Source organism: Ursus maritimus, unplaced genomic scaffold, assembly GCF_017311325.1.
Source record: "Ursus maritimus isolate PB19 unplaced genomic scaffold, ASM1731132v1 scaffold_29, whole genome shotgun sequence".
Lineage (NCBI taxonomy): Eukaryota > Metazoa > Chordata > Mammalia > Carnivora > Ursidae > Ursus > Ursus maritimus.
In genome coordinates, this window is record NW_024425452.1 from 5,756,910 (window position 1) to 5,772,463 (window position 15,554).

At 37.5% G+C, this 15,554-nt stretch overlaps 1 protein-coding gene across 2 annotated transcripts in view; it reads right to left on the bottom strand.

Moving 5' to 3' along the window:
* Window positions 1-15,412, bottom strand: part of LOC103664036 (24-hydroxycholesterol 7-alpha-hydroxylase) — a 90,991-nt gene extending 75,579 nt beyond the window's left edge. The window contains exon 1 of one of the 2 annotated variants that reach the window (XM_008691836.2): window positions 14,921-15,412. In XM_008691836.2, the coding sequence (XP_008690058.1) occupies window positions 14,921-15,097 (177 nt within the window). In that variant the 5' untranslated portion in view covers window positions 15,098-15,412. The remainder of the gene's footprint in view (window positions 1-14,920) is intronic. The other variant, XM_008691839.2, reaches the window with a different exon arrangement.
* Between the last annotated feature and the right edge of the window lie 142 nt (window positions 15,413-15,554).

Genomic DNA, 15,554 nt, shown 5'->3' on the forward strand with positions numbered 1-15,554 from the left:
AACTGGAACAAATAGTCCTTAAATTTGTATGGAAACAGAAAAGGCCCCGAATCTCCAAGGAACTGTTGAAAAGGAAAAACAAAGCTGGGGGCATCACAATGCCGGATTTCGAGCTGTACTACAAAGCTGTGATCACAAAGACAGCATGGTACTGGCACAAAAACAGACACATAGACCAATGGAACAGAATAGAGAGCCCAGAAATGGACCCTCGGCTCTTTGGGCAACTAATATTTGATAAAGCAGGAAAAAACATCCGGTGGGAAAAAGACAGTCTCTTCAATAAATGGTGCTGGGAAAATTGGACAGCTACATGCAAAAGAATGAAACTTGATCACTCTCTCACACCATACACAAAAATAAACTCCAAATGGATGAAAGACCTCGATGTGAGACAGGAATCCATCAAAATTCTAGAGGAGAACATAGGCAGCAACCTCTACGACATCGGCCAAAGCAACCTTTTTCATGATACATCCCCAAAGGCAAGAGAAACAAAAGATAAAATGAATTTATGGGACTTCATCAAGATTAAAAGTTTCTGCACAGCCAAGGAAACAGTCAGAAAAACTAAGAGGCAGCCCACGGAATGGGAGAATATATTTGCAAATGACACTACAGATAAAGGACTGGTATCCAAGATCTACAAAGAACTTCTCAAACTCAATACACGAGAAACAAATAAACAAATCAAAAAATGGGCAGAAGATATGAACAGACACTTTTCCAATGAAGACATACAAATGGCTAACAGACACATGAAAAAATGTTCAAAATCATTAGCCATCAGGGAAATTCTAATCAAAACCACACTGAGATACCACCTTACACCAGTTAGAATGGCAAAAATAGACAATGCAAGAAACAACAATTGTTGGAGAGGATGTGGAGAAAGGGGATCCCTCCTACATTGTTGGTGGGAATGCAAGTTGGTACAGCCACTCTGGAAAACAGTGTGTAGGTCCCTTAAAAAGTTAAAAATTGAGCTACCCTATGATCCAGCCATTGCACTACTGGGTGTTTACCCCAAAGATACAGACGTAGAAGGGCCATATGCACCCCAATGTTCATAGCAGCAATGTCCACAATAGCTAAATCGTGGAAGGAGCCGAGATGCCCTTCAACAGATGACTGGATTAAGAAGTTGTGGTCCATATATACAATGGAATATTACTCAGCTATCAGAAAGAACGAGTTCTCAACATTTGCTGCAACATGGACGGCACTGGAGGAGATAATGCTAAGTGAAATAAGTCAAGCAGAGAAAGACAACTATCATATGATTTCTCTCATCTATGGAACATAAGAACTAGGATGATCAGTAGGGGAAGAAAGGGATAAAGAAAGGGGGGGTAATCAGAAGGGGGAATGAAACATGAGAGACTATGGACTATGAGAAACAAACTGAGGGCCTCAGAGGGGAGGGGGGTGGGGGAATGGGATAGACCAGTGATGGGTAGTAAGGAGGGCACGTATTGCATGGTGCACTGGGTGTTATACACAACTAATGAATCATCGAGCCTTACATCGGAAACCGGGGATGTACTGTATGGTGACTAAGATAATATAATAAAAAATCATAAAAAAAATAAAATAAACATTGTTTTCCAGATACCAGTAGGCTTACAAGCAACCTATAGCTCAATTTTGTTCAAGAAAAAGATACAAAACAGCTGACTTAAATCTGTGGTCACTCAACAATGTCCTGCAATCCTAAAAAGTTCTCTAATGTGTTCACTTTCTCACTTTCTAAAATTACTAGTTCCCCTGGATACCTGCCCAACCCTCTCCACTCTGAGATACCGTTCCTGCTTTGTAACTCACTAGGAAACTCAAGGCAATCAAGTAAGAGCAACTTCTTACCACCAAATCTTGCAAAGATACACATTTGTACCCATTCTCCGTGCCTCTCCTAGGGTTAGCACGGATGGGAGGTCCTGCCTCTGTGAAATGCCGGCACTTCCTCACTTGTGTTATGGATTCTACACTCTTACCTTCTCTTTATTCTATGTCTATGGCTCCTGTCATCCCACATCATCAGATCTGCCCTCTGTCAGATCCTTAGCAGCCTACAAACACACACTAGCCCTGAGTTTGATTTCAGGAAGTCCATGACTTTATTAGGAGGCTCCACTACTGGGTGGAGACTGCCCTCCCAGGACTAGCCAGTTCTTGGAGAGCGCACAGGGCTCAGCCAGCCAGAAGTATACCTTTCACATGCAAACCAAACCAATTTTGAGTCTATATCCCTATCTACTTCCTTTTCTAATGCTCACACACTAATACTTCCCCGGCCTGAAATCATCCTAAGGCCAAGTACCAGGCAACCAGAAACCACCCGTCTAGCCCAAAACCAACAAGAATTATTCAAAGTAGCCAATCCTAAATTGTTTTCCCTGCCCTGCCTCGCCTTTTCTGAGAAGGCCCCAGTAAAGGCTCAGGCACAGGCTTTTCTCTGGCTGTTATCTTCTGCCTCCTGACTGATACCGGTGCTTTTCCCTGAGGCCCTGCATGGCCTGCACTGGCCCTTCTCTACGGCCCCCCTCTCTGACTGATTAGTATAATAAACGTCTTCCTTCTTTTCATTTCTTCCTGTGGCAGCACTGACTTTACAATACCACATCCAACATGTATGTTCTTGGAGCAATCACCCATACTTTCATATCCCGTTATAGTTACCACAAGAATTTTAAAACATTGTGCTTGTCACTACTCCAATATTGCAATCATTTCTAGATGCCCCTGAAATGGCACGTGATCATTCCTGTAACACACTGTTGGGCACTATCAGGCAACTGGGGGCATGAAAACCGTGAAGCCACCCATCAGTGAAGTCTCATTTTCTCACACTGGTGATCCGGACGTCTTCACGACTTTCCCGTATTCCTTATCTACAATTACTTGTTAACCGATATTTAGAAGATGAATAATTTCCATTGTTTAAGTTTTGTACAAACAAGAATTCTTAACTTTCCATTAGGAAAGTGGCCTACATAACTCATATATGTACCTGGCCACAGTGTAGGAAGAGCCAAGTTCAAACACAGTGAAGAACTGACATAACTGGTGACGCATGGTATTTAAAATAAGTCATTGCAAAACTGCACTGTACAAATGATCATGTCCAATGTTATAAATTCTATGGCAGGGGAATGTTTCTGTCTTATTTGCTTTGCTTTTGCTCTCCTTCTTTGTGCAATGTCTGGATGTTATGAAGCAAAGGCAAGCACATTACAGTATGTTGTAGAAGTGATCCTTGTGTGTTCTTTCATGAACATTTTATTTTGAGATATAGAGTAACCTGCAGTTATAAGAAATAATCCAGAGCAAACCCATGAATGAATTATTCTGTTTCCCCTAGTGTTAGCATGTTGCAAAACTATCGAATGATATCACAACTAGGCCACTGATAGTGATAAAGTCAAGGTACAGAATACATTCATCACCATGAAGACGCCTCAAGTTGCCTTTTTATAGTCACACCCATTTTCCTCTCACCCCCACCTCTTCCGTTACCCTTGACAACTACTAACCCGTTCTCCAGTTCTATAACACTGAATTTCAGGAATGGCATACAATAGAAGCAAATGGTATACAAATAGAAGATGAAAAGATGAATGATTTGGAAAAATGGAAACTTCACGATCGGCATAAACATCTGAGATCCACCCAGGTTGTGGTATGTATCAATAATTCATTCCTTTACATTTCTGAGTAATATTCTGTAGAATGGATGTACTATAGCTTGTTTAAACATTGTTGAAGGATTTTCGTGTTCCTTTCAATTTGGGACTGTTACAAATAAAGTTGCTCCAAACATCAGTGCACAAGTTTTTGTGTGAATGCATGTTTTCGTTTCTCTAGGCTAAGTGCCCAGAAGTGGAATTGCTGGGTCATATGACAGTTGCATGTTTCCTTGTTTAAAGAACTGCCAAAGTTCTTTCCAGGTAGTTGTACCATTTGACATTTCTGCCAGCAATCTATGAGTTATTCAGTTTCTCTTTATCTTACTAGCATCTGAGTGCTGTCACTCTTTTTTATTTAGCCATTCTGATGGGTGTGTAGTGATATCTCATTGTGGTTTTCATTTGCATATTCTCAACTGGCTAAAGATGTGGAACATTTTTCATGTGTTCATTTGCCAGCTTTATATCCTCTTCAGGAACTTGTTCATGTCATTGCCATTTCTTAAGTTGACTTGTTGGGGTTCTTTAAATGTTGAGTGCAGAGAGTTCTTTATATATTCTAGATAGCAGTCCCTCATTGGATAAGTGGCTTGCAAATATTTTTTGTGTACAGTTTGTCTTCCTAGTGTCCTAACAGGGTCTTTCACAGGGCAAAAGCTTGTGATTTTCATGAGGTCCAATTAGTCAGTTTTTGTTTTTATGGATTGTGTTTTTGGTGCCCAGTCTAAGAACTACTCTTTAGCCCCAGGTTAAGAAGATACTCTCCTTATTTTTTCCTAAACGTTTTATGGTGTTGTGTTTTGTGTAAAAGTCTGTGATCTACTTTGAGTTAATTTTTATCTATGTTGCAAGACTTAGGTCAATGTTTGTTTTGGTTTTGTTTTTGGCTTATTGGTGTTGAACTGTTTTGTTTTTGGTTTATTGGCATCTAACTGCTTATTGGTGTCTAAGACTTAGGTCAAGGTTCATTTTGTTTTGGTTTTGTTTTCGGCTTATTGGTGTCACTGCCATTTGTTGAAAAGGCCATCTTTATTTCAATGAATTGCTTTTGCACCTTTGTCTAAAATCAATTGGATATTTAGTGTGTCTATTTCTGGGTTCTCAAGTCTGTTTCATCGTTTTCTGTATCTATCCCTCCACCTGCATAATCTTCATTACCCTAGCTATATAATGAGTCTTGAAATTGAGTGCAGTTGATTCTTCCCATTTTATTCTTTTTAAAATTGTTTTAGCTATTCTAGTTCTTTTGCCCTTACATATCAACTATTCAATAATCTTGTCTATATCTACACCTTACCAGAAATTTGATAGAATTTGCATTAAACTTGTATATCAATTTAGGGGGAACTGACATCTATACTATGTTGACTCTTCCAATCCATGAACATGGTATGTCTCTTCATTAAGTTCTTCCATTTCTTTCATCAAGGTTTTGTAGTTTTCATCATAAAGTTCTGTATAGGTTCTGTTAGATTTACACCTAAATATTCTTCTCTTTTTGAGTGACTGTAAATGGTATTGTATTTTAACTACCATCTGCACATGTTCATTGTTAGTATGCTGCAATACAATTGATTTTTGTATGTTGACTTTGTATTCTGTGACCTTGCTGAATTTACTGATTAATTCCAGGAGATTTTTTGTAGATTCCTTGAGATTTTCTAAGTAAACAATCACATTATCTGCAAATAGAGACAGTTTTATTTGTTTCTTTCCATATGACTTTTTTTTTTTTCTTGCTTAATTGCACTCACCAGAACTTCCAGCATTATGTGGAATAAGAATGGTGGCAATAGACATCCTTCCTTTGTTCCCAATCAGAGACGAAGCTTTTATTCTTTCACCATTAAGATTGCTGTTAGCTGTAAAATTTTTGTAGATGTTCTTTAACAAGCTGAAGAAGACTCTCTCTATTACTATTTTTCTGATAATTTTTAAAAATCATGAATAGGTGTGGGATTTTGTCAAATGCTTTTTCTGTACAAATCAATATGACCATGTGCCTTTTCTTCTCTCACCTGTTAATATGGTGACTTGCACTAACTGATTTTCAAATATTGGGCCAGTCTTAAATCCCTGGAAGAGAATCATGGAGTCATGGGGTCTATAATTCCTTTTATATTTTGCTGATTTGTTGATATTTTGTTGAGGACTTTTGCTCTATATTCATAAGGAATACTGATCTGCAGTTTTCTTCTTTTGTGCTGTCTTTATCTGGTTTGGTATCAAGGTGATTTTAGCTTCATAAAATAAACTGGGACATGCTCCCTTCTTTTCTACTTTCTGAAAGAGATTATTTATACAATTGATGTTAATTTTTTGTTAAAAATTTGGCATAATTCTCCAGTGAAACTATTTGGACCTTAAGATTTCTTTTTTGGGAGTTTTAAAATTATGAACTCAATTTCCTAAGTAATATAGGGCTGTTCAAATTATTTCATACTGAACAGTTGTGGTAGTTTGCATTTTGGGGGAAATTTGGTCCATTTCATCTAAGTTGTCAAATTTCTATGTGTAGGGTTGTATATGGTATTCCCTTACCATCCTTTTGACATCTGCAATGCTGTGCCCCATTTTATTCCTGAGGTTAATAATTTGTGTCTTTTTTTTTTTCTTTTTCTTGTTTGAGATCTTTCAAAGTTATTCATCTTTTCAAAGAACTGGCTTTCTTTCACTGATTTTCTCTGGGTTTTTTTCCCCCTGTTTTCATTGTCATTGATTTCTGTTAATATTTCTTTGCTTTTTCTTGTTTGAGGTTTATTTTGCTCTTTTCTGGGGAGGGGGTTGACAGAGAAGCGTTCTTCATTTCACACTTATGCTCTTTTATAACGAAAATATTTAGCGATAATAATTTCTCTCTCAGCACTGCTTTAGCTGTGTCCTCCAAATTCTGATAAGTTGCATTTTTATTTTCTTTCAATTCAGCAAAATTTTTTATTTCCCTTGAAACTTTCCCTATAATTCACAGATTATTTAGGAATATGTTGTTTGCTTCCAAGTGATTGGAGAGTTTCCTGTTATTGATTTCTAGTTTCATTTCACTGTGGTCAGAGGATACATTGTATCATTCAAATTCTTTTGAATTTTGTGGGGGTCTATGGCCTGAATATCTTGTCATGGCTCATGGGCACTTGAAAAGAATACATAACCTTCTTTGTTAGGTAGAATGTTCTACACATATTCATTAGATCTTTTTGGTTGGTGGTCTTTTATACTCTAGCTGACTTTCTGTCTAGCTGTTCTACCTATTGTTCAGTTTGTTGAAACATCTAATATAACCATAGATTTGTCTGTTTCTTGTTTCTAGTTTTTGCTTCACATAATTTAGAGCTCTGTAATTTGGTGCATACACATTTAGAATTGCTAACTCTTTGTGTTATATTGACCCCTTTATGATTTTATAATGTCCCCCTCTGTGTCTGGTAATTTTCTTTGCTCCAAAGTTACTTTTTCTGCTATTAACATAGCCACTCCTACTTCCTTTTGACTAATGCTTGCACAATTCATCTTTTTCCATAATTTTGATTTTCACCTGCTTATCTCATTATATTTGAAGTGAGTTTCTATTATACATCATATAGTTGCATCATTTTTAATCCATTTTGCAAATATCTATCTTTAAATAATTGTCCTTATACCATTTATAGCTTAAATTAGTTCTATATTAGGGTTTAAGTCTCTGTTATTTTAATTTTTCTGTTCATTCTCCCTGGTTTTCATTTTTCTGTTTTATCTGATTTCCTGTGTGTTACTTGAACATTGTTTAGAATTCCATTGACTTATCTATAGTATTTTTAAGTGGACCTTTTATGTAGAATTTTTTAGTGATTACTCCAGCTATTATAGTATATATACATAACTTATCTTAGTCAATTAATAAAGCCACTTCTTGAAGTTTTTTATGTTAATTCCAGCATGGTTAACATACAGTGTTACTAGTTTCAGGTGTACAACATAGTGATTCAACAATTTTATACATTACTCAGTAATCATAAATGACTCTTCAATCCACTTATTTTGCCCATTCCCCCACCCACCTCCCCTCTGGAAACCATCAGTTTGTCCTCAATAGTTAAGGGTCTATTTCTTGGTTTGTCTCTCTCTCTCTCTCTCTCTCTCTCTCTCTCTCCTTTTTTTTCTTTGTTTATTTGTTTGGTTTCTTAAATTCCACATATGAATGAAATTGTACGGTATTTGTCTTTCTCTGACTGACTTATTTTGCCTAGCATTATACTCTTTAGCTCCATCCATGTTGTTGCAAATGGCAAGATTCCATTCTTTTTTTATGGTTGAATAATATCTCATTATATATCTATATCTCATATGTTCTTATCCGTTCACCTGTGAATGGACACTAGGGCTGCTCCAATAACTTGGCTATTATAAATAATACTGCAATAAACATTGGGGTGCATGCATCCCTTTCAATTAATTTTGTATTTTGGGGGTAAATAGCCAGTAGTGCAATCACTGGATAGTAGGGTAGTTTTTTTTTTTTAACTTTTTGAGGAACTTTCATACTGTTTTCCACAATGGCTGCACAGTGTGGTCATTTCACCATTTCAAGTGAATCTCTCTTTATATCCCTTTATCCTCTCCCATTTGTAATGTAATACATACATCTAGAACAATATCAGGCAGTGTTATAATTTTTGCTTCAGCCACCACACATAATTTAGAAATCACAAGAAGAAAAGTCTATTGCATTTACATATCTTCTATTTACTGGGTCCTTACTTCCTTCTTGATGTCCAGATTCCCACTTTCATTGGTCCCTTTCTGTTTAGAGAACTACTTCCAGTCATTTGTTTAGGATAGTAGGTCTTCTAGTGGAAAATTCTCTTAGTTTTCATTCAACTGAGAATGTCTTGACTCCTCCTTAATTCCTACGGGATATTTTTGCTGGAGATAGGATTCTAGGTTGACAGTTCTTTTCTCTGAGCACTTGCAAATTGATATACCATTCTTCTGGTCTCCACAATTTCTGATGAAGAATCTGCTATCATTCCAGTTTCTGTCCCCACTATGATAAGGTTCCATTTGTCTTTTGCTGCTTTTAAAACTTACCTTTGTCTTTAGTTTTCGGAAGTTTGTCTATCATTTCTCTTGCTGTGGACTTCCTGTTTGGGATTAGCTTAGCTTTTTGAATCGATAGGTTCACGTCTGCTGCCACATTTGGGAAATTTTCAGCCCTACTTTCTACAAATACTTTTTCAGCTTCACCCTCTTGCTTCTGTTTCTAGGACTCTGATGACATAAATGTTAGGTGTTTTACAGTCCCTGAAGTTCTGCTCAATTTTTTTTTTCATATTGGGCAATTTTTATTGACCTCCGTTGAAGTTCACTGATTCTCTTCACTCTTCTCCATTGTGCTGTTGTACCCATCCACTGAGGGTTTTTTGTTTTTTTCTTTTTTAGTTATTGTATTTTTCAGTTCTAAAACTTCCATATGTTTCTTTTTTGTAAGTACTATTTCTTTATAGACTTTGTTTCTTTCCTAAGACTTTCTATTTTTCTCATTTGCTTAAAGCATGCTTATAATTGCTTGTTGAAACATTTTTATTACTGCTGCCTTAAGATCCTTGTCAGATAATTCTAAGATCTGTGTCGTCTGTTAATTGTTTCTCCTTATTCAAGTTGAAATCTTTCTGGTTCTCGGTATGAGTGATTTTCTACTAAAACATGGATATTTTGGATATTATGTTATAACACTGCATTTTATTTAACTCATCTTTTTTCCAGGCTTCTTTTGGCATTATTCTGAGTGGGAATGGGAATGCCACCTCATTATTGCCAGGTAGGGGGACTGAAATTTAGGTTTATCACTCAGCATGGGGAGAGGTTTCCTTGCTACTGCTGGTTGATGGTGAAAGCAAGTCTCCCTACTAGATTCTTCTTATATCACTCAGGCTAGGAGAAGAAGGGATTCCTCATTATTGCTCCCAGATGACCTCCACTGGCCTGGAGGTGAGAAGGTGTTTGAGGAGTAGCCTCTTTCTTGCTAAGTGGCGGTGAAATTCTTGACCCATCTTCTAAGGCTCATGGGTCACCACTCCAGTGAGTAGGAGGGGACTCCTTGTTATTGCTCATTTCTGGTGCAGTCCATGCTCTTGGTGTGGTCTCCATTAACACCGCAGTAGGGATGGCCTCATTACTGCTAAACAGTATAGAAAGTCATGACCCTCCTCTAGGCCTCCTTTGACACTACCCCTGTGAGGAGGGGGAGGATTACTTCATTACAGCCTGACCAAGATTTAGGGCCAGTCTTTTCACTTGGCACTTGCTGACTGAGGTGATGCCATAATTTTTTTCTTGCGGTGTTTGCCTGAAGCAGTTACAGTCTAAAAGTTCTGTCTTGCTAGGCTGCTCCTTTCCTGGCCCTTCACCTAGAGACAGTAGGCTTGTCTTGAGGCTAATTTTTTTATCTGTGCCCCTGGCATCTCCAGGTTGCTGGCTTTTCTAGAGCCCAATCTAGGTATGTGAAGCAGGAAAAAATCAAGGAAATTCAGTGCCATATTTTTTATCAGATCCTGTGGTCCCTAGCCTGTCTGCCTTCCTCTCTCCACCTTTTAGAATCTTATGTTTGTTTTATATATAATGTTCAATTATGATTTAGCTGCACTTAGTGGGAGGAATAGGGGAACGTACAATTATCCCATCTTTTCAGAAGCAAACATTCCTAATTCATTTTTTTTTCATTCACAGAATATCTCTGAAAGTTATAGAAGAGAATGGAAATATTCTTGTTGGAATAGAAGATAGGCAGCCAGAGGACAGAGATGAGAGAAAGACCTTTCATTGTATATATGTTCATGACTTTAGAATACGGACCTATCTGGAAAAAAACCTCTATTTTTTAAAGAAGATTCACTTCCAATTTTGGTAGTGATATTATGGCAACTTCCTTCTGAATTGTTCCACTTCTTTCCTGGAAATCACACAGAGCCACAAGGAGAATGAAATATACATGCACAAGCAACATATCGAGCTAGACAATAAGAAGAAAGTCTACTAACTACAACAGTGTGTCCCTGGCACCTGATACCAACAGAACTTTCAGTTCTGTTCTTAGAAGCTATCACAGCATGGTGGGAAAGAAAAAGGGGATTTGTAGGGGGCTCAACAGTGGAAAAGCTCAGAATTATACACTCTGAGATATTAGAAGGAAATATATACAGTTGGAACCACTATGAGATGGGCTAAGATAAACAGGCCATGGATATTGGGGGGGGGTAGCAAAAGATAACACAGAAAGCGGGCTCCAGGAAGCAGTATCTTCCGAGAGTGAAAAGTACACCTGGGAAGACGGGTCGCCTCTTTTCCTAGCAGCAGCTATTGAAGCAAGGCAGCGAGGGCTCCAATCTGCAAGATTATATCCTAACACAGGAGCCATGGGTACACAGAGCCACTATATTTTCACTGTAGCAAGGGAGGATAAAAGACTTAAATCAAGAAACCTAGAAGGCAACTGCCCCCCAGCAAAACCTCCTGCCTGACAGCTGGTCCGAGACAACTCAACTCCTTAAAATACAGTTAAACAAAAAAGGAAAAATTCAGCACCATAAGAAAAATCCTAAAAAAAGAAAAAAAGGAGAGCATAATTTCCTTATAGATGAAGTAACTTACCAAAAACCTTCTGCAATAGAGTACATAAAATCTATAATGCAAAGTTATTTTCGGAATTAAAAAAGAAGTAATGTAATAATTGCAATTTCAAAGGAAATAAGCAAAGAAGAAATATAAGTCATGGAGGAAGCAGCTAGAAAACAGAGGAAAATTAGGAGATAAAGGAACGCAGGAAAGAAAGAAACAATAAAGACATTTCTGAATAAAAGATAACAATGACTGGGGCACCCAGGTGGCTCAGTCAGTTAAGTGTCTGACTGGGTTTTAGCTCAGGTCATGATCTCAGGGTCCTGGAATGGAGCCCTGCATCTCTTTGGGCTCCAAGCTCAGCGACGAGTCTGATTCTCTCTCCTTATCTTTCACTCTGCCCCACCCCCACTCATGCATGCTCTCTCTCTCTCTCTCTCAAATAAGTGAATAAATAAAATCTTAAAAAAAAAGAGAGAGAGAGAGAGAAATGACAATGACAAGAAGCACAAGGGAGACTACAACCCACAGGAAATAAAGAGTCTAAGGAAAAGAGAGTCTAGAAATGTGGGAAAAAAACATTAAATAGAAATAAATATGTGAAAAGAATTTTAGGGGAAATGACAGCTATTGAAGATATAGGTAAAAGGGGCTGAAACTATGCATCACTGGACATCTTTTGCAAACTCCAAATTTATTTATCCAGCTGCTTAACTCAGTATTCCTACTTGGATAGCAACATCCCAAACTCCAACATATCTCATCATATCTTTTTTTTTTCAATTTTTAAAATTTTAATTATTTTATTTTTTATTTTTTATCAAAATCCAACATAACTAAAGCTGGACTTCCGATAACTTCTTCCCTTCCAATAAATTCTTGCATTTGTGGCTGTTTCACTTGACAGCAACTCCCATTTTCTAGCTACTCAAGCCAAACTTTTTGGAGTCATCTTGGACCTTTTTCATTCTTTTACACACCACATGCAATTTGCCAGTAAACCCTGCTGTTTCCACCTTCAAAATATATCCAGCCACTTCTCAAATTTCGACTGCCATCACCATGGTTGAAACCACAATGGTCGAAACCACAATGATCTCGAGTTTGAATTATTGCAATAACCTCAAACTAATCTTCTTTCTTTTATTCTTGCATTCCTGTTTTTAACAGAGCAACCAAAGTGAACCCTTAAGATTTAAATCAGAGTCCATCACTCCTCTGCTCAACACATTCAAAAGGTTTCCTATTTCACTCTAAATTATAAATGCATTTATACTTTGAATCTGATAATTCATTCTACATAGATACACTTGCACACATAGAAATGACACTTGTTCCTACGATAAAACAGCAAAATATGAGAAACAAATTATGTCAGTCATTAAGTCACTGTTTAGGTAAACTATGATTTAGGGAATACTTTGCAGCTTTTAAAACAAATGCAGATGTTTCTGTTTCTATGTAGGATGAGGTAGAATCAGGTGAGATAAGGATTTCATTGGCAGCTAGGAAACGATGGACATGAATAGATAGTAAGTCACCATTTATTTCTCTGGTGGCAACTGAGAATCCTATATACGGGTTGAAGGTCAGGACTGAAATAGGCACCTTGGAAAAATCTGCAGCTAATATACTCAATGGTGAAATACAGAACGATTTGCACTAATAGTAGGGAAAAGACAAGCTTGTCTACTCTCACCACTTCTATTCAATAATATACTAGAAATCCTACTGATTGTAATAGAGGAAAAAGAAATAAAAAGCATTAAGATGAGAAAAAAGGAAGTAAATTTATCCATTTACAAGACATATTGTTTATGTATAAAAATCCTAAAGGTTCTCCAAGGCTACTAGAAGTAATCAACTGAATTTAGCAAAGTCACAAGGTATAAAGTTAATATACAGAAAACAGATTGTATTTTTTATGTTTCAACAGGATACGAATGGAAAACAAAAGTAAAAGCAATTTTATCTACAACAGCCTCAAAATATAAAATAGTTAACAACCACAGGCATAACACAAAAACTACAGAACATTTCTGAAAGAAATTATATAGCTAAATAAATGGAAAGACACAGAGCAGTCATAGATTTGAAGACTTACTATTGTTATGAAGGCAATTCTCCCCCACTTTTTCGATAGATTTAACAAACTTCCAATCATAATTATAGCAGTCTTTATGATAGATATTGACAAGCCAGTTCTAAAACTTACAGTAAAATGCAAAGAATCTTGAATGGCAAGTCAATTACAGAGAAATATGGAGAACTTTCACTGCCTGATTTAAAGACTAACTATAAAATTAGAGTATTAAGACAGTGTACTATTAACAAAGGAGTGGGCATATAAACCAACGGAGTAGGATAGAAAAGCTAGAAATAAATCTACACATATATGGTCAATTTATTTTTGAAAAGATGCAAAGGCAATCAATGAGGAAATGACAGTCCTTCAGGATATGATATCGAAACAACTGGCATCCAGATGGGGAAGAAATTAACCTCACCCCTTACTTTTACCATACCAAAAAAAAAAAAAAAAAAAAAAAAAAAAAAAAAAACAAACCTCAAAATGGATCACAGACCTAAATGTAAAATGGGAAACTAGAAACCTTTTAGAAGAAAACAGAATAATTTTTGACCTTGCTTGACCTTCTGAGACAAGCTTGTAAAAAACGTTCCTTAACATTTATCAAAATCATGACTAAGGAAGGCTATGGGAAACAAAGAAACATTCCTTTAAAATATATCATTTTTCCTGTGTCAGACTCCCAATAATTATGGCACCTAGTATGGGCCAGAATATCAGGAACTAGGCAATCCCCTACACTCACAGGACGAGAAAAGGTGTATAATGTTACATTCTTTGGCCAGAGTGACACAATAATATGAACAATTTAAATGTTCATGTCATTGGACTAGGCAATTTCACTTTTAGGAATTTATTCTGAGGAAACAATCGAGTAAGTGCCAAAAGCACAACCACACAACACACACACAGGAATGCACATTGAAGTATTCGCCGAAATAAAGGAAAAAAGTTGGCAGTAACTTACACACTATTTTTGAAAGATACACTATATTTGAAAGCTGTTTTAAGGACAAAAACATCTACTACAACATTACTAATCTCCTTAGTATGCAGTGAAAATGGATCTCATCATCATCAAATAATAACACCAGCTGAAAATACAGTGCGGGCTAAATTTGCAAAGACTAAGTTTGCAAGCAATTTTTTACAGCAGCGTGGTGTTAACTTCAGTTCAGATACTAACTTACAACACATTTTCATAAATTTAAATTAACCATATTTCACTTTTGTCTTTCTGAATTATTCCAAGTGTTTAGTTAATGTGTACCCTTAGGACTTTTAAACTACGATGAAGTAACTAGCATTTATAAATCAATATCTACTTCCAAAAAGGCAGCTACAAGCTGATAAAAATCTATTTATAACCAATAAAAATCTATTTCTTTCGAAATAACTTGCATAAAGTTTAGCTGTTGATAGTTGAGGAATGATCGTCTGTGGACAGCAGGTATGTTCCCTGTGTTTTAATGTTGCATTTGAGATCCAATGAAAGAAAATAAAAAAGAAAACATTACCTCCTCCGGAAACCCCACCTGCTAAGGCCACATACCTTGATTCTTGCTTTCTCTATAAATTCTAGAGGGGCTTTGCCAAACTCAAATCCAGCTCCAATCCAAGGAATCCAGCCCCTTATGCACGGGGGTCCGCGCAAATTCTTCCGCTGAAGGAATAATAAAAGAGCAACGCAACCTAGGATTATAATCACTGTCGGGGAAATTAGTTCCATGTTTTTGTCTAGCACCTTCCAGAATCAGAGAAGGGAAAAGTCCTGCTGCCGTGGCACTTGCTCATTCCCTTTTGGGAGGGGGCACCTACCGGTCCTCCCAACTTGTCTGCTACAACTTCCGCAGTTTGTTTGCCTTCCTAACCGTAGCCTCCTTTCCCCGCCCCAATTTTTAGATGACTTCTGCATCACCGCTCCCTCCTCCCACCTCCACTAGTCTTTCCAAACCGGGCCACGCTGGACCGAACGCAGGGGCTGGACCAAACTGGTGCGGGCGCGTAGGGGTGGAAGGCGGGAGAGAACTTGCTCTGTTGCCATGGAGACCGGGGCCCGCAGCGCCGAGTAAGCCTCGCTCACGGCCAATCAGAGAATGGCGCCCAAGAGGCGCGCAGCCCGGCGGACTACATTTCCCAGAAGCCTTGTGGGCTTTCGCGCTGTTGTTCTGCTCTCAGTCCGGTGG